The sequence below is a fragment of the Phoxinus phoxinus genome (assembly GCF_949152265.1).
Source record: "Phoxinus phoxinus genome assembly, chromosome: 3".
NCBI lineage: Eukaryota > Metazoa > Chordata > Actinopteri > Cypriniformes > Leuciscidae > Phoxinus > Phoxinus phoxinus.
In genome coordinates, this window is record NC_136878.1 from 14,706,690 (window position 1) to 14,725,541 (window position 18,852).

The 18,852-nt window shown below is 37.7% G+C and overlaps 1 protein-coding gene across 6 annotated transcripts in view; it reads right to left on the minus strand.

Moving 5' to 3' along the window:
- Positions 1-18,619, minus strand: part of ap1b1 (adaptor related protein complex 1 subunit beta 1) — a 37,044-nt gene extending 18,425 nt beyond the window's left edge. The window contains exons 1-19 of one of the 6 annotated variants that reach the window (XM_079605760.1): positions 18,447-18,552; positions 15,723-15,783; positions 15,066-15,171; positions 14,797-14,932; positions 12,692-12,937; positions 11,742-11,932; positions 11,199-11,420; positions 10,956-11,076; positions 9,017-9,112; positions 8,667-8,782; positions 8,268-8,433; positions 7,164-7,262; positions 5,175-5,434; positions 4,512-4,710; positions 3,994-4,014; positions 3,503-3,568; positions 2,029-2,058; positions 1,677-1,820; positions 1,136-1,281 (exon numbers count right to left, since the gene is read on the minus strand). In XM_079605760.1, the coding sequence (XP_079461886.1) occupies positions 1,136-1,281; positions 1,677-1,820; positions 2,029-2,058; positions 3,503-3,568; positions 3,994-4,014; positions 4,512-4,710; positions 5,175-5,434; positions 7,164-7,262; positions 8,268-8,433; positions 8,667-8,782; positions 9,017-9,112; positions 10,956-11,076; positions 11,199-11,420; positions 11,742-11,932; positions 12,692-12,937; positions 14,797-14,932; positions 15,066-15,171; positions 15,723-15,759 (2,402 nt within the window). In that variant the 5' untranslated portion in view covers positions 15,760-15,783; positions 18,447-18,552. Of the gene's footprint in view, positions 1-1,135; positions 1,282-1,676; positions 1,821-2,028; positions 2,059-3,502; positions 3,569-3,993; positions 4,015-4,511; positions 4,711-5,174; positions 5,435-7,163; positions 7,263-8,267; positions 8,434-8,666; positions 8,783-9,016; positions 9,113-10,955; positions 11,077-11,198; positions 11,421-11,741; positions 11,933-12,691; positions 12,938-14,796; positions 14,933-15,065; positions 15,172-15,722; positions 15,784-18,186 lie in introns of all 6 variants that reach the window. The other 5 variants (XM_079605761.1, XM_079605759.1, XM_079605763.1 and 2 more) reach the window with 5 other exon arrangements.
- Positions 18,620-18,852: the final 233 nt, after the last annotated feature.

The window sequence follows — 18,852 nt, forward strand, 5'->3', positions numbered from 1 at the left end:
ATTGTTTCCATAATTAAATTTGAGTAATTGGATAATTGAACTCGGTATGCTGTTCACGGGTAGTAATACACCAGTTGTAGTAAAGTTCTTCAGCAATGAGCCACCTCAACCAAAAACATTTTGCTACTCTAGCATAATTTTTGGTCAGGGTGAAGTGCGTACACACTGCTGATATGTTTACTTGTAGCATATCCATGTTGTGTGCACAAAATAGACACTTACATAGTCAAAGGAAGGCTGTTTCAGTCAATCATTTCAGCCCTCTTAAAAGCTAATTTGGCTGATTATTTTTGGTTGCTAAAATTTTGGTGCATCACCAATTAAGAACCAAATCAATATTTAGCTCAGGATTCAAAATTTAGTTTCATCTTCCCCAACCTGTAAATTAGTTTCAAAACATAGATGATAAAACAAATGTTTAAATATGTACACTGACAGAGGGACCTTCCAGGAACATGAATATCAGAGACTTACGGTAGTAGTGTATGCATTCAACTTGGACAAGTAATCAACCACCCAGTCACCTTAGCAACTACATAGAAACACCTGTCCTGGCCACATTCCCTCCATTGGCCCTTATCAATCATGGCCTCCTAATAATCCCCATCAACTGAATTGGCTCGATCACTCTCTCTCCTCTCCACCTATAGCCGGTGTGTGGTGAGCGCACTGGCGCCATTGTACTGTGGCTGACATTGCATCATCCAAGTGGATGCTGCACACTAGTACATAGGAAATGCGCTATATGAATAAATAAATAATTCACTCACAACAGCCTAGCATTGTGGCAGTGAGAACGCACTACTCTAAAAATCTATAAATTGTGCTTGTAATAGTTGAAAGATAAAAGTAAAATATATTACAATATTCTACATTCAGGCTTTACAAAACGAGAAGTAATTTTCTAGACAGAAGTCCTCAATCGATGTGAAAACACATTAAAGTGTTCTTTAAAATATCAGCATGTCCTTGTATGATCCCACTGACAAACAGTATAAATGAACACGACGTTTTCCAGGCAGGTCTATAAACTGATTAAGAAACACAAAGATACTGCAGAGAAAAGCAAAACCTTGAAAAGACCTCCAAACCAATCTCCATCCCAGTCTCCCGCTCTTCCTCTGTCTGGACTCACCTGTTCCTGTTGAACTGAATGGCGAAGTCAGTCATGACACTCATGGCTTTGTTGGTGAGAGACATATCCATCTGAATGATCCCACCGCGTCGGGCAAACGTCCCAGAAATCTCGAGTCCTTTAGCCTTCATTGCCGGTAACCACATCTGAACCCACAGACAAACAGGTTAAGAGTGTGAGGGAAAGAAAGTTAGGGGCACACACACAGGATGTCTGTGTTTTTGTTTGCCTCATTATCTGTGTACACATGCATCAGATGGACATTTTTGGCCATTGCATTGCACATTGCAGTTTTTTTAAGCATCTCCATAAGAGTTGCATTTAGCCAATTGTTTTTTCTTTTAAGATAAAATGTGCTCAGCATTCTGTTGGAATATGTCAAGCTTTTATTGAACACCACAGCACATTTTGTATGTACGCCCCCAAAAGTCCTGGAAACGCTGCTGCATTACAAATTGACTTAAAGCGGGGAAACTGCTTATAAAAGACTGCTGAAGTCGTAAAGTTATTGATTGAGAATATTGATTGATTCTATACTTACAGTTTTAGGAACAACGTAGAATCCTGTTGGCATGCCAACACCCCCACCAAGGTCAAAAAGGTCACCCAATCCACCTCCAACAGCAGGAGCACCACCGAGAGCAGCAGGCATGACTGTTGGGGCCGCCCCCAGACCGGCACCCATCTGAGCAGAGGGAGACAAGCATTACAACTTTTCTATCATCAGGAAAAAGACAAGCAGAGAAATGAACTAAGATAAAAGACATGGAGGAGGAATTTAACAGCTCTTTGATTAATGAAGGCAAACCCCTCTGTTGATGCTAATACTCCTCGGATGAAACGCATTCATCAAAGTCTGGGTGAACTTTGCTAAAACTCTTTGTCTGACTTACCGAAGGACTTCCGCCGATGTCTCCTCCCAGCTGGGAACAGAGAGAGGACAAAAAGTAAGGATCAGTGAGCATGAAAGATGGTGATAATTATGACGTGGTTGATGAACGGGGAACTAGCTCAGTGGGTCGAAGTCAGGGAGCTGCTAAGGAAGGTTTGAGACATCTCAGAGACAGTTTCTGTACTCTTTTTACATTCTAATGACTCTCAATTAGGGATGGGCGATATGATTATATTGAGGCGGCGATGTGAAGTGTCTATTGATAACGACTTTGTTGTAGTGTTTATATTGCAGTATGCAAATATATCTGTTTTACCAGTCTTTCCTAATACTTTATTAGATAGAACTGTTATACAAAGAAAGTAGACAGTGTATTAAAAAGTATTAGCATTTGTTGTGTGGTTGATGTCCAATGTCGCTAGCTGAGCAGAAATACATAATCACGTTTCGTTTGGTCCCATCAAAGTTGTGTTGGATTTTTTCCTTAGCGTAAAGGTTGAGAGGTCCATTCATCACTGTTTTCCATGTTTGTAGAGTTAGTTCATGAATAATTATATAGGCTATAATCTATATTATATAGGCTAGGTATATAGGCTATATAATACACGCTACACAGCTTTTTTTAACACAGATGTTTCACGTACGTTGGGCCATTTAGCGAACACTTACGTCACTGGTAGTTTCAATTGTGCTACGTTAGACCCTACTCTGAAGTAGGAGTTAATTTAGTTTCCTCAAAAGGCGTTCCCAAAACCTTGGCGGTGCAATCTACGCCAAGAGTGGGTACTTGGAACTATGAAAAGGTTCCTCGGGTGCAAAAACCCTTATATGTCTTAAGTGAACATAAACAATAATGAAAGAATTCGGATGTTTGTCAGTATACTGGATCGGTGTATTAAGTCTTAAAGTGACAGTAACCTAATATACCTGCTGCTGTCTATGCCCTTAAAAATAGGAAAGAATAAAAAAGAAAGAATCAAATCACTGCTCTTGACTGGGCAACTTCTGTAGCTTTAATAAGAATCAGCGTATATTTAATTCATACAGCGAAGACTATGCACTATGCAGTGTTTTATTTCACATTTGATCATTCATTTTCTGTAGTATTCCTTATTTGAATGCTACTGTCAAATAGACCCGAATACCTGAAATACTTAAAGCACTGTTGATGTCATAGATTTATTGTATTTGTCCTATCGTTTATATTGTTAAATAACTATATTGTAATATATATCATTATTATTGTGACAAAATGACATATCGCCCATCCCTACTCTAACATATTAATTTAGTATGAGACGTGCCTACTTGTGTGACTGAAACTACCACTACAACCTCAAGTACTGAAATAAAATGAAGAGGAAAGGTGCTCTTAGGGTTTCTTGATACTGATCTGAGACTAGTTTATGTTGGGCAACAGGGAATAGACTAAGATCAGTACAGAGGACTCAAAAGGTGAGAACACCCACACCGACCTCTCTCTCACTATAATCAGATGATGACTGGGGAGAATGCACCTCTGTCCTGTGGGAAACACCCGGCTGATAGAGGAAATAAAGGGATGAAACACTTCCAATGAATTAAATCAGAAGAAATGAGGGGAATGGTGCTGGGGATTTATATGACTCTATAAACATTCATGTAACTCGATAAAGGAAAAAATGTGGTTGCATCAAGTCCAAGATTTTTCATACAAGGTGTGTGATGACCACACAAACAATTCACAGCCATCTTGGAGTTATTTTACTAATGTTGACACTCTTTAAATGCAGAAAAAACAAGTGGTTGTAAATAACAGCACACTGCTGGGGCTGTAAATGTACTCGTAAATGGAAGTAGCTGAAGCAGCCCTCTGTTGGTGTGAAGAGTACATTGGTTTCCCATACTAATATACAGATCCCCATTTAGACTAATGAAATGGCATGATATTAAAGTGTCTGCTTCTTCTTTCACTTAGTTTAATTACCGTATCTGATTCATCGCCCATCTGCAAGTGTAGCAAGAGGATAAAAGACAGAGGAACAAAAAAGAAAAAAGAAAAAAAGAGAAAGTCAAAAAAGAGAAAGAAGACCAGAGGGGAAATACAGACAAGGAAAGTTAACTCTAATTATGCAAGACCATCTGTGATTTCTCAACAGACACAATTACACTGGTTAAGGGACTTTGGATGTGTGTTTAAGGGTGACGTGGCTGATCTGGGATCAGAATCCACTTGGATGATCTCGACTTAGTAAAGCATCTCTGGAACCTGTCAACAGCGACACAAAATAAATGTCCTACAACACATGTGCAAGCTGAACAACTGACAAACACATTTAACGAAAGCCTGCATGCTTCTGTATACGCACACACAGACTGTTAAAGGAACAGATGGGTATATTCATTCTAGTAATTACTCTGTTTTTCCTCTTAATGAATCTAATTTCACCATAAAGGGATGATTACGTTTGGAGCAAAGCGAGAGGCAGCGTGAGATAAACCTACCAGACTATCCAGACCTCCTCCCAGTAGGTCCATGGCTCCCATCTGCATTGAGGGCTGCACTGAAGGGACAGTGGAAGTGGGCGGGGCCAGATCCAGGTTCAGCAGGTCACCTAGGAGATCACCCTGTGATGGAATGACAGCGGGTGGAGCTTCAGAAGATCCAGACTGGCCAACATCAGGGCTCTCGGCACTCTCAACACTAAGAGAGAGAGAAATTATCAAATCATTTATTAAATAAATGAATACATCTTTGTAAAAAAAAAAAACAACAACAAAAAAAAAAACATTAAAACATATTTAAAAATAAAATATGTACAATACAATTATTAACTGGAAATAAATGAATTGAAAACCAATTAAAACTGAAATAAAAATAAATGAAACCTAAATAGCTATATTTAAAAAATAGAAAAATGGCAAAAGCACATAACGAAATGACTAAAAATTTTACTAAAATCACCATGAAAACTAAATATTATACAAATAAAAGCCAATTCAAAATATTAATAAAACTAAAACAAATATATGTATATATATGTATATATATATATATATATATATACATATAAATTACAATAATTATTATTAATAAATATATAAACAAATCTTTATACTTTTCTGTACATAAAATAATAGAAGAAAAGTAACAAATCAGAGACTCACGAGCCAGCACGAGGAGGAATTCTCCTATGCTGAACGCCACGGCTGCCCTCCACAAAAGCGCTGGGGGGTTTGTGGTAGACTGAGGCCAGAGTACCAATGTGGCAGATGAGCTCCTCCAGCAGGGTGGGCTCAATCAGGTCCGTCTCCTCTGAGATCAGAGGCTTCTCGGCCAGCACCACCTCTTTAGCTGCCACAGGGTCTGTAGATAACAGACGCCAGTAGATGTAGCCACGGTCACGCAGATCAGGGTTATCAGAATCCTGCAAAGTTAAAACAAGCAAAATTCAGTGAAAGTGAAACTGACCAGTTGAAAACCGAGGGGAATCATATGATATTTATGATGTGAGTATATAAGGAAGAGAAAATTAAGCAGTACAGGTGACTGTTCTTTTCAACAACAAAAAATAAATAATCTGAAGGACAAAGTCTTATGTAAATAATGCAGAACTTCTGAGCACCAATTCATCTGTGTGATAAGATCAAGTGGAGCACCAGCAGAGCAAAACAGCGATGAGAGAATTAGATCTGGAGGCCATAAAATGGCACCTGGGATAAAGAAGGACATTTGGTATTCTGATAGAACCCTGGCTGCGAGTACAGCCTGTGGCACTGAATCTCAAAGTTAATAATGACAAGATGCAATCTCAGATCCTAGTCTGACAGCACAAGCTTATGGCTTCTCTGAATATTAATGAGATCCCACAAATGCTCCCTAGCTCTTACACACAAATATTAAACTATTCTAAGTAATCAATATTTTAAATGACTTGTCAGGCCAAATTAAAGAGCATCAAAACTATTTATTTTGTGATAAAGTCTTAGCTTTCAAATTCTGTAAGTTTTGATTTATATTGAAAGTAGCAAAGCCTATTGTGGTTATTGTATGGGAGACATAAAATAATGTTTAGTGAAGTTTGGTCATGGATCAACAGAAAACAGCATAAATTAAAATATTATTTTGGGATATTTAAGAATTGATATTGGTATTTATTAATGGATTTTTAGGTTTTTAATTACATATAATTGACATATTGATCAATGCACCTACCGGTACATACAGCATATCAAATATGGTAAAGGTAAGCTTGGTTGCTTGATGCGGCAAAACCAATTTTACTGGTTTGCGCGGAAGATCAAACATGCTTGCTTGATGCACGAGAACAAACTTAATTAGTTCTTGCTCATCAAGCAAGATAAGGATACGAAAGGATACGCAGTGCTCTCTAACACTGAAAACATTGAAGGTGTCCATATTCTGTAACGGAATAGCTTAATTAATAGGAAAAGCTTGTAAAGCTTCTAATGATGCAAAAAAAAAAAAAAAATTATCCTGATGAATTACAGTGATTTAGAAACAATTCAATTCATAACTGGCAGAGAGGAAGAAAGCAAGGCTTACTAGCATTGAAAATGTATGTTTAATAAAAATAAACCTGCTGTTTTGATCTAATGCAGGGTTTTAGGGTTCTGCCCCAAAAGCTCAAACCCTCCGGGACCATCAGAGTGCTCTACTGTTTAAATTGCTATGTGACAATTATGTACATATGCTTGCATATAATATATATTTAAAAAAGCAGATTATGTAGTCTAACAGAGGCACAGAACACTAATCCTCGTGGTTTATAATCATCTTTTGTTTCCTGTGACTTTGAAATTCATTTGAGACATGTTTACAAATCAAAAGTAATGTTTTCTGGTTTGATGATCCTCTTATTGTCTGCCAGTGGTTACAAAAAACAACAATTACAGCGAGCATGTTGTTAAAAAGGATAAATACGTCAGGGTGTTGAGTATGAATACTAGCCAACTGTGAATTTCTATGAATATGAGTGATTCAGCAAGCCAAACAGCTTTGCTTTTGAGATGTGCAGTTTGAGGATGGCAACAACACCTCCAGAGAGTGCCCTTGAAGGTGTGAGCAAGTATAGGTGCAGTGTCATTTTCTCACTGAAATGTGTGCTTTGATAACCGTCTGTGTGGATTTCTCACCTGTGTGGCGAGACTGAGCACTTGTTGCACCAGTTCCTGGGTCTCAGTGGGTTTCTTCAAGAACAACTTCACAATAGCTGTCAGCAACTGCAGCTGCACCTGAGAGGGGAGCATTAAAAAAACCTTAACACCGAGACAAATCCTGTAACACTACCTCCCAAGAGACAAGTTCATTACAGTATTCACTAGAGTATTATGGTATGATTGTTATGATAGCAAAATTTCAGAAATTCTAAACACCAATTTTCATTCCACAGCAAAAAGTCTCCCTATTCCCCTGTGAGATTTTCTTTATGCTCATAGAGGAATCTTAATACAATGCTTACATAACACAAGTCTGCTTAAAGGGATAGTTAATCCAAAAACCCATAAGACTTTAGTTCATTTTCAGAACACAAATAAAGATTTTTTTTTATGAAATCTGAGAGCTTTCTGTCCTTCCGTTGACAACTACACAACTGACACAACAAAAAGTTCATTAAGAGATTGTAAAACTAATCCATGAGCAGTTTAGTCCAAAAAAAGAGACACGATCGCTTTATATGATGAATAGATTGAATTTAGGCTTTTATTCACATATAAACATTAATTAACTCGCAAACCAGTTGTGTTAAACAAAACCTCAAGCATGTTAGCTTGACGTGCAGGAATAAATGAGGTTCATTCTCATGTAACACTCGTGTTCTTGCACGTCAAGCAGGTTCGGTTGAGCTTCTGTTTATGTTCGCTGAGCATTGTTTATATAGTAATAAAAGCATAAATGAAATCTGTTCATCAAATAAAGTGATCGAGCATCTTGAGAAAATTTGGACTAAACCGCTCAATTCATATGGATTAGTTTTACAATCTCTTTATGAACTTTGATGTATTTAAATGAACTTTTTCAATGGAGGGACCGAAATCTCTCAGATTTCATCAAAAAGATCTTCATTTGTGTTCCGAAGATGAACGAATGTCTTACAGATTCGGAATGACCTGAGGGTGAGTAATTAATGACAGAATTTTCATTTTCAGGTGAACTATCCCTTTAATGCAACAGAAAAAACAGCTGTTACTTATTTCATAAGCGAGCACTTTAATAAAGTGATTTGAAAGGCACTTCACCTGTGTGCTCTCATCATGGAAGCCTTCCAGGAAGCTCTCCAGCAGCTCATCGGCATTGTCAATCCTCTCTGCGTACTCTCCCACAATCCAGATCATGGCTGCCCGGGCCTCAGGCTCATCCAGAGAGTCAAGGTTCTCACACAAAGTGGCAATCACGCTCTCGTACCTAACAGCACAATAAAGAAGAAAGCCACAATGAAGCTACAAAAAGAGCAAAATGACCTTGTGGAGGGGAAGGCTGGGTTCAGTGAATCTTTATTAAATGTTTCTTCAACACATTTGAGAATGAAAGGCAGGGCGGAACAGAGGCTGTGCCAGGACAATGAACCTCTAACATTTGAATAACGAACCTTAGCCAAACAGAAATAGAATGCAGTTTTGAGAAACAGAGACACATACTTGTTGGGGTACTTGCGGAAGATGTCCTTGATGACCACAATAGCTTCCTGCACCACATAATTGACCTTGGTCTGAATGAGGTCAAGCAGCGTGCTGACACAACGCTCTGCTGATTGCTGTAATGAAAACAGGAGAGACCGAAAAACAGATCAGCTGATTTGCATAAATAGAATAATCCAGAAATTAACCAATTAAGCAGTTGGCTTTTGTTTCACATCAGGTTGAATCCTTTCATTATGAGCGGTGCACTTTACAATTAAAATGAACATGATTGCCAGTGTTAGCAGATTGCCAGTGTTAATTAAGTTAATAATAATGTTGTTATCTTATTCAGGGTTAGGCCAGCTCACCTCTACTTTAATAGCGCAGCGGCCAATGGCTCGTACAGCTTTACGCACAAAGTCTACGTCCACTTCAGTGGCATATTCCTTCAGCTCAGCCAGCACCTACACAACCCAAACACACAGACATTTAGCATAGACTCTCAGAAGCACATTTCAAATGTTGATGTGACACCGTGAGCTTCAAAAGTGAGTGATGTTGACAAATAGGATTGAAAAAAGTTTGCCATTTCAGTTTTACAGGCTATTTCAAGGCAAACTAAAAAATACTAAAGTTTACTCGATTAAAGGTTAATAGTATAATAGTCCATCTTAAAAAACAAGTTTGTTCTGAAATCAGTCTCATGACATCAATAATTGGGCAGATCAAAAATATGCTTTTTAAAGTCCATGGAAGACTTCAATATCAAAATTTTCAGCAAAAAAAAAAAACTTATTTCATGCAGTGTCAGTACAGCTGTCATTAAAGGGTTAGTTCGCCCATTTAAGACATGAAGTTGTATGCAATCCTTACCAGCACTATAGTGCATACACACTGACCCACTCTGTGTTCACCTCCCTGGTCAGAGTTCTGGCCGCTGGAAGTTTTTCAAAAAAGTAGTCCTGGTTAGTTTCCGGGGCCACAAAACTGTGCGTTTTTACGTGAAAAAATGATTTGCGTTTCAAAGCTTGATTAATTTACATCACAAAAAACACGCCCGACAAAATTCATACCTCAGTTTTAATCGGCACTATTTTCTTTCCATTTATATCAATCCGCGCTGCTGTCAACGACCACAGTGCGCACGTTCCGATCAGCTGGTGATAGCGCGACTTGCTGACAACAACTTGTCTGACTACGAAACTTCTGATGATGAAACCAATTTTAGCACAATGTCAGACGGAACAGATGATGATGAAAGTAATTTTAGCACAACGCCAAAGGGATACCTTTATGAACTCAATTGTGTGTGTGTTCAATCAAATAGTTTTCTCAGCAAATTGTACCTATATGATATAGGAAACTATATTCAAATAGAAAACTATTTGATTGAACACACACACAATATCCCTATATACTGTTTTTATATTAGACTTCTTTTCATGTGATTTCCACTGGAGTCTAAACATCAGCTTGTTTATCGTACAGTTTAGACATGGGATCATAAAGTTAGTAAATAGAGCTTACCCGTGCTACTGCTACAGCAAAACTCTTTAAAATGTTTTTTTTTTTTTCTCGGTTGGGGATGTAATCGTCTTCGCTGAAGTGAGCACTGCACACACGAAAATCCTTGATTCTGGATATTTTAGCTTCCGCAGAGTAACCGATGGCAACCAGCCAAAGCTGTCTCATAGCTACAGCTGATCGGAACGTGCGCACTGTTGACGTCGACCGCAGCGCGGATTGATAGAAATGGAAAGAAAATAGTGCCGATTAAAACTGAGGTATGAATTTTGTCGGGCGTGTTTTTTGTGATGTTAATTAATCAAGCTTTTAAACGCAAATAATTTTTTCACGTAAAAACGCACAGTTTTGTGGCCCCGGAAACTAACCAGGACTACTTTCTTGAAAAACTTCCAGCGGCCAGAACTCTGACCAGGGAGGTGAACACAGAGTGGGTCCGTGTGTATGCACTATAGTGCTGGTAAGGATTGCATACAACTTCATGTCTTAAATGGGCGAACTAACCCTTTAACGCAAAAGAGGGACAAACCAAATACTAAGATATTCTGATTTCTGACATTCATGTTGATTTGTCAGGTCACTTTTCACTCAAATTGTAATGTTGATAATATAAATGGCATTAACAAATTCGTTAAGCATACAAGAGTAGTATTTACACTAGTAATCTCAGACTTTTGGGGTTCACTGTATTTGGGTGGTGTAATATAAAAATGTATGAACAAAGGATCAGGCAGAGATCATGTTTCAAATGAAGTGTAGGGGTGTGAGTGTGTGTTTATTCACCTGAGCAATGTTGGCCTGAGACGCAAGGCGGATCATGATATCCAGCTTCTCCAGCTTGACATAGATCGGATCATTATATTTCACAAAGAATACCTTCATCTCATGCTTTAGAATTTCAGGGCTGGTAGAAACATACAAATTAAAAGGAAAAAATAAGAATTTTTTGTGCATTTAACTTTTAAAATCCCCAAACCTTCATAACGTTGTATAAAAAAAATATATTTTCCTCAGCTTTGCACCTACCGTTTCTGTACGATGAGGTTGATGTTCCTCAGGGCAACATACTGCAGTTCAGGTTCAGCTGAAAGGAGCGTGACCAAGGGAGGAGCAAGTTTCTTTAGCAGAGTGCCGTAATAGTCTAGATCTTTAGGAAGCATCTCCATGAACTTCATCAGAACCTTCACGGCAGACAGCACCACGGCAGAGTTAGCGTGGGACAACCGTGGAGTTACGCGCTCGCAGATACTGCGGGAGGACAGAGAGAAACATGCTTCAACAAGGCTAAATCAAATCTTTAAGGGCAAATACATACTGGTTAGTTTCGGTTTCCTGAAATAAGGCAAAAAATTAATTACAATCTACATTTGAACAATCCAATATAGATTCTTAAAATCCCTAACCGAATCAACACTGATTCAATTAGATTGGGCAATCAATGCCAATACCAAGAACTACACCGGATCAGCTTTATTAGTGAAGCTAGTGTCTATGTATTATGTAGACTTCATTAGAGAAACCATTTAGAGTCCATCACACAGGAATGGTGAAATAACATTGCCCTCTGACCTCTGTGACTCGCGGTCGTCACGGGGTGTGTAGTTGGCCAGGCAGTCGAGGATGAAGATCTGACCCCATTCAGTGCATTCATTAAGGGCTGTCAGGAGCTTATTAATGGTCTGAGGGTTCAGGTCCAGAAGGTTGCTGTTAGGGTGAGATTCTGCTATCTCAGACAGAGCCGCAACTGCATTTGCTACCACCTAATGGAGAGAAAAAAAAAAAAAAAGGCATTAAACTCAATACAGTGGTAGTGTGTGTGCACGGTCTCAAGTTTCGCACAACAAAAGCATGTAATTACACACCATGGAGACTAAGAGAGAGCTAAATGACACTGGCATGCAGGGTTGTGCAGGAGTACTGTGATGTGACAGCGACAATCGATCATGAAAACAACAGTCGCTGTGACTTTAAAAAATACATTTCTTTTTTATCTCATGGGTTATTGCAGCATTTTGGGGGGCATGCCATCCAGACTGGATAATATAAGGGAAACACTTTGATTATGAAAATACAGTTGAGTGCAAGATGTGCAGGGACAATCTGCCATATACATAACATTATAATGAGAACACTATTGTAATAGAAGTCATTATTTACTCACTCTATGGTTGTTCCAAACCTGTATGAGTTTCTTTCTTCTGTTGAACACAAAAGATTATGTTTTAAAAATGTTGGTAACCAGACAGTTGACAGTAGCCTTGACTTCATTATATATTTTTTCCTCCTATGGAAGTCAATGGCTACTGTCAACTGTCTGGTTACCAACATTTTTAAAACATCATCTTTTGTGTTCAACAGAAGAAAGAAACTCATACAGGTTTGGAACAACCGGATACCAATTAGCTTGAATTAACAACTACACTCAGGGATATTATTTGCCTTACTTCAGAGAGTATTCTTAAGAATATTGCCAGTTTCTAACCGCCATTTAGATTTGAAATACTAAAGTTGTGCCTCACCATGGGGTTTGAGTCAGAGATCAGGTCTTTTAGGGTGTCCAGGAAGCCCTGGTCTTCTACCAGCTGGGCGTTAATGTCATGTAGCTTGGCAACACAAACTGCAGCAGTCTTCCTCACGTAGGGGTCTTCATCTTTCAGACACTTCCTCAGAGGTTCACACAGGTACTCCGTGATCTTGTCCACTCGGATGCAGCCCATGGTGCGCACAGCCAGCGCACGGATCAGAGGGTTTGGGTCCTCACAGTCCTGCAGAAGAGAACATAATTATAACCAACACACATTACACCTAAAACATAGACATTCTCGGATACACACACAGTTCAAAATGTTTCTTAGACAGTTTATTTGGTCAAATTACGGTAAAAACAGTAATATTATCAAATATTATGGCAGTTTAAAAACACTCATAATGCATAATACATTCTCACTTTTTTCTTCTGTTTTCTAATTTGCTGTGATAGGCCTTATGGCTTACTGGCTCTTCTTGCTTTAATCTTCAGTCTAGTTAGTTGCTTTAGTAATGTGTCTCTCTTTCCATTCTCAGGTGTGTGTGAAGCCAGCAAAAACTCATTAATGATGATGGAGCACACTGCACCCTCCTATAAAGACTGACTATTCTAGTACTCCAAGACGAAAGTTTCTCAGCTGTTGCCAGGCTTATGGCGTGCCTTTAGAGCACTTCGCTGTCCAGAATGTGGGTTTCATCTGTCTCAACTTTAGAGTGCATTTTATAATGCACACTACGGCTGTCACGATATTCAGATTCACTACATGATTATCGTGGCCAAAAGAATTCACGATAACGATATATTGCCGTATCTATAGAAATCTTCAAAAAAATTATAATAATGCCATCAGTCAAATTCATCTTTACTCTTCTTCTTTTATTTTTCTAAAGAACACCATTGCATACAAAGTAACAATTACATTTAATGGCAAGGCAACCAGTTTGAAATAACTTCCTTCTCTGATGTGGCTTATCATCACAGTAGAAGGCAGAAATCATATTTTTTAGTATTCAATACAATGATAAAGGCTATTGTCAATTGGCATTGCATTAAAAATATACATTGTGATGTGTTAATTCTCTGCGTGTTTAATCAGTCAAAATGTCTCCATCTGCATGTTATTCAGCTGCAGCAATAGCTGAATGTCTTTGTCCATATTTAGGGATTTCCTGGAACCAGAGGTTGTTAACTGACAAATTTCCATCATTAATGGAATTATACTTACATAATTAAGTTTCTAATCCAGTTTGTTTTGTTTTAAATGGTGGCTGTCATAAAAACATTCATTCTAAGTTAACAGACATTAAACATAAAAAAACAAAAAAAAACATGATTAATATGGTGCATGTATTTAGCAAAATGCTCCTCTCAAGAGTTATTTTTCTTCCTGACTATCAAGTTTATGGTCAAACAAATGTTTTTCTTTGGTATAATGTTACATAACATTGTTTGTAACACTAAGTGATCACATGAGACATAATACGGATTTCGGTAAGTTATACTGTATGTTTCAACATATTTTCTGATGTTCATTCATGTTTATTTCATTCTGTAACCTAGTTAAGTGGAAGGGATGATCGCGTTCACTCACGATCCGTGACAACTGCTCAAGATAAAAACTGAGAAGTGTCTTTGTTCAACTTTCTTTTCATAATATAAATAAATGCATAGCCTATATGTTTGTCCTGTAAGTTCGTGAATAAAAATAGAAGCTATTAAATGTCGTCTTATCAATAAATATGAAAATTAAAATGGTAATAATAGATTACGACGGAAATTTTACGACCTTTTCCATCAAAATGATGGAGTGCGCGAAAGTGTAACGCGACCCCTGACCTCTGCCAATTCTGGAAAATAACGGAGGCGGAGGTGGGTGAACAGGTTGGTGGCTAAATTTCTTGGCGTGCGGGTAGTGTCTTGTCTCTCATATCCAACAATATGCTTTTGCACACATTTAAGTTTTCTACATTGGAAAGTAAAATAATATGTAGTAATCTATATCTATAGCCTGTGCAAACTGTATCACAATATATAAAAAATACTAATAAATGCCTTAGAATAAAACCATTTGCCGTTTCACTGATGTCTGAAACTTACCTTTACAAAGGTGTTGACTGCCATAATGGCCATGTCTGGTTGGCTCTTGGCATAATTCATCAAATACAGATAAACCAGCTTTTTCAGCTCCAGATTATCCGTCTGCATGCAGTTCACAACATCAGGAAACAGAGCACTAGGGACAAAAATATTAAGATCAAAACTCCATAAACTCCATTCTGTTCCAAAAGAAACACAGGATGGATGATATAGCATATAAAACATCTTGTAAAAGAGTCTACTTAACTGTGAGAAACGTCTTGTCTTACCTGACATCTTTCCCCACTGTCATAGACGCAATGACCTTCTTCACTGCTTCTTTCTTCTTCTCTTTCTTATCACTGTTGAGCTCTGCCTTCAGCTCAAAGATCTCGCCTGAAGGGTCAGACACACAAGACCACAAACATTTAGGCTATGACTTTGTTTAGATGTCGCATAACCCGTCAAATGGATGACAATGATGTGCTTTCAGAAAACAGGCATGTTGTCATTTTCCTAATGCAATAAAAGAGAAGACAATGATTCAATCATAATTCAGTGTTCACTGTTTTTCTTGGCTTTGACCAAGTAACATGTGTGCGGCTCTATTTGCAGTAAAAATACTTCTGGCACAATCATGTGCTTGCAAGTGATCCAAATAAAGCCAGAGACTCTAAATCTGATTTAGACTGCCACACAATATTACGCAACAATATTCCTGCTAGTATACCATGTTCTGCAGAATAAAAAAATTAAAAAGCAGGAATATGTAACAAAGTGCTAAATGTTGTTCTATTTATCAGGATTTAAATGTTTAATGGTGCAGTGCAGTTGACGCTCTGCATTGGCCACAACAGACACACATTACATGACTTAATCTCACTGACTTAATGTGATATACTAATCCCAAAACAACTTTCTTTAAAGCAAATCGAAAAACACCAGACCTTTCTTGGTAGTGGTGAAATATTTGGAGTCTGTCATCTTGGATCCCAAGCCTCGGTTCTCCTGCAGCAGAAGAGAAAGAAAGATTCATAAGCAGCCCACAAGAAAAGTGAGGAAGAGACTAAAGGGAGGTAGGATAAAGGAAAAAGTGCAAGCGCATGGGGAATAAGAGGAAGTCGAGTCCCTGTCCTGCTGATACCTTCGCTGATGTTTCAAGAGATTGTGGAGTGGGGGAAAACACATTGTTAAAGCTTCTTGTTCTCTTTCAGTCAGCAAATTATACTCTCTGTGCGCAGTGATTGCCTTCTCACAGTCTCTAAATCTGCTGGGAAGAGTTTCCCATTTCCTGTTATTGCACATTAGACTCTTGCCATCACCTGAAAGGTCTTTTAATAGGAAGAGAAACATTAGGATACAACAGTATGTCATCTGATTCGGCTGGCGTGATGCCAAGTTTTTTTTATTAGTGTACTCTACTGTTAAAAAAAGAGTTGGGGTCGGTAAGATTTTTTAAAAAGTTTTTGAAAGAGAACTTTTATGCTCACAAAAGCTGCATTTATTTGATACATAAAAATGCAGTAAAAACAGTAAATACTGTGAAACATTATTATTAATAAAACTAAAGTAACTTTTCTACATTTTACTCCATTACTCAAATCACATGATCCTTCAGAAATAATTTTAATGTGCTGATTTAGTGTTCAAGAAACATTTCTTATTATCAAGGTTAAAACAGTTGAGCTGTTTAATATTTTTGTGGAAACATCTTTTTTGTAACAATGTATAAGTCTTAGTATTTACTGTCACTTTTGATCAATTTAATGCATCCTTGCTGAATAACACATTTTCTTTAAAAAAAACTTTATTTACAGCTTGTTAAACTTGTTTGTTAGCTGCCCGTTATTGGACACTTTCAATTGCATAATAAATTAAACATGGCTGAATGCAAACAGAATGCAAATGTGTACAGAGACTAAAAAAAATGGTTCCACATACATGATCCCACTAATTGTCAGTTTAATCCAACATGAGTGCCATCTTGGCAACATTAAAACAATAGTGTAACTTTAATATCATACCCGATATTTTATACTTATAATAAAATCAACTTCAAAACTGAAATCGAGAGAACATAACATAAGAGAACAAAACCAGCCATGAATCTGTTGCATTTACAGACATTCTTCCTCCCCTATAACTTTTTAAGACTGCTACAATAAAGAGGCTGTATAATTATGATCTGTGTGCCTGAATGACTCGTGTAACCCTGCTGACCATTTACATGCAAACTGTATTATAAGCAGCCATGAAACACAGCATTTATCTGTTAACGTTCACGCCAGAGACCTTTGAAGACAGCACACTGTACCGTAGTAAGGCAACATTACAGTCCACTGACTCTCAACATGCATAAGTCATTGTTCAAGGGCTGCTGTGGTATTTTATTACAAAAACATACAAAATCACTACAATATCATTACACCCCTTAGAAAAAATTACCATGTTAACCAGAGATTTTTTTTAAATAATAATCAGTAATTTATTAATATTATAATAATAAGCAAGGACACAATACATTTATCAAAAGTGAAAGTAAAGACATTTAGAGTAGCCTATAATGCTACAACAGATCTAAAAACAGTATAGCATAATGTTACAAAGTATTCCTGTTGCAAATAAATACTGTTCTTTTGAACTTTCCATTAATCCAAGAACAAATGTTTCGTGAGCACCAAATCCGCATATCAAAATGATTTCTGAAGGATCATGTGACACTGAAGACCGGAGTAATGACCGGAGTAATGATCCTGAAAAAATCAGGTTTGCCATCAAAGGAATAAATTACATTTTAAAATACAGTATATTCAAATAGAAAAGTTATTTTTAAACTAATTTCTGAAAGCTTTTAATAGTGTACGAAGACCACATAAATTAACTACTAGCCTAATTTTGTTGAGAAATCAGCAAAAATCTAGTTAACCAGTATTAGTTTGGAATCCAAATTTGATACTGCCGCGTAAATAAGAATAGGAACAATCGATATTTTCTATAGTATGACGTTAACTGACTTGCTAATCTACAGCCATTCCAGCAGGTTCACATTTAAACGAAAATAATAATCTATCTCGTCAACCTGTGAGGCGGCGTCCCACTCCCAGCTAGTGCAGTACAGATAAAGTAGCTGTCAACTGTCAAAGAGCTGCCATACACTACTAAACGACAGTTAACGTGATGCAGGGCCTGGTTGTAAATGATTATTACTAACAATCGTAACATCACAACTGCTTAAAAGTACGTGGCACGGCGGTGACTGCAGCAGGTGACAGACACACGTCTCAACCGCTTCAGCTAACTAGCAAAACCCATTTATTACGTCCCGAATCCGACATATTCAAACTCATTTAAACCCAAATCTATCAACGGGTATTTCTTCTAATCCTTAGAGCGAAATAGGCCGTCACTCACACAAAGCTGACTTGCCCACTCCATTTTTGGCGGATGAATGAACCTGCTCGCGGAGATGTAGAGTCGATGGATGAGCTAGCTGAATGCTAACGGCTCGCGAGCTGAAGCTTCATGACCTTCTATAATCAGGGCTTATGAGAACGCACAGTAAGCCTTTAATCTAGCGTGCTGTTTTACTGAACCAACCAAGCAGCGCACAAAGCCATAGATAAGAGGAAACGAGGCGCCGTACCTTAGTAAAACCGAGAAATGCTCCTTACCGAAGTGAAGTGAGTGTGTACAAGTCGGCCTTCTTCCTTCCCTCCCACCTTACATGTTTTGTCATATGATTCACACTTCCGTCTTCCGCCTTCATGGAGAAGAGTTTTCTCATGTTACACTCTTTGCTGATTGCACTAAAATGACATTAAAATCTCAAATGATTTGCATGTTTAATTAATTTACTATACGACTCGAATTTTGTTAAGATATAGTTGTGTGAGGTAATATTACACCTGATACTTGCACCTGATATTCCTTGGGCAATATAATAGAGGGTGCAAAATTTGATGTAGGTTATTCTTTAATATTTTATTCACATAACATCTGAGTCACCAATGATTTTATTTAATGTAATGTCAAGTTTACAAATGCATTTTATATTGAATATAAATGTACATTTTCAAA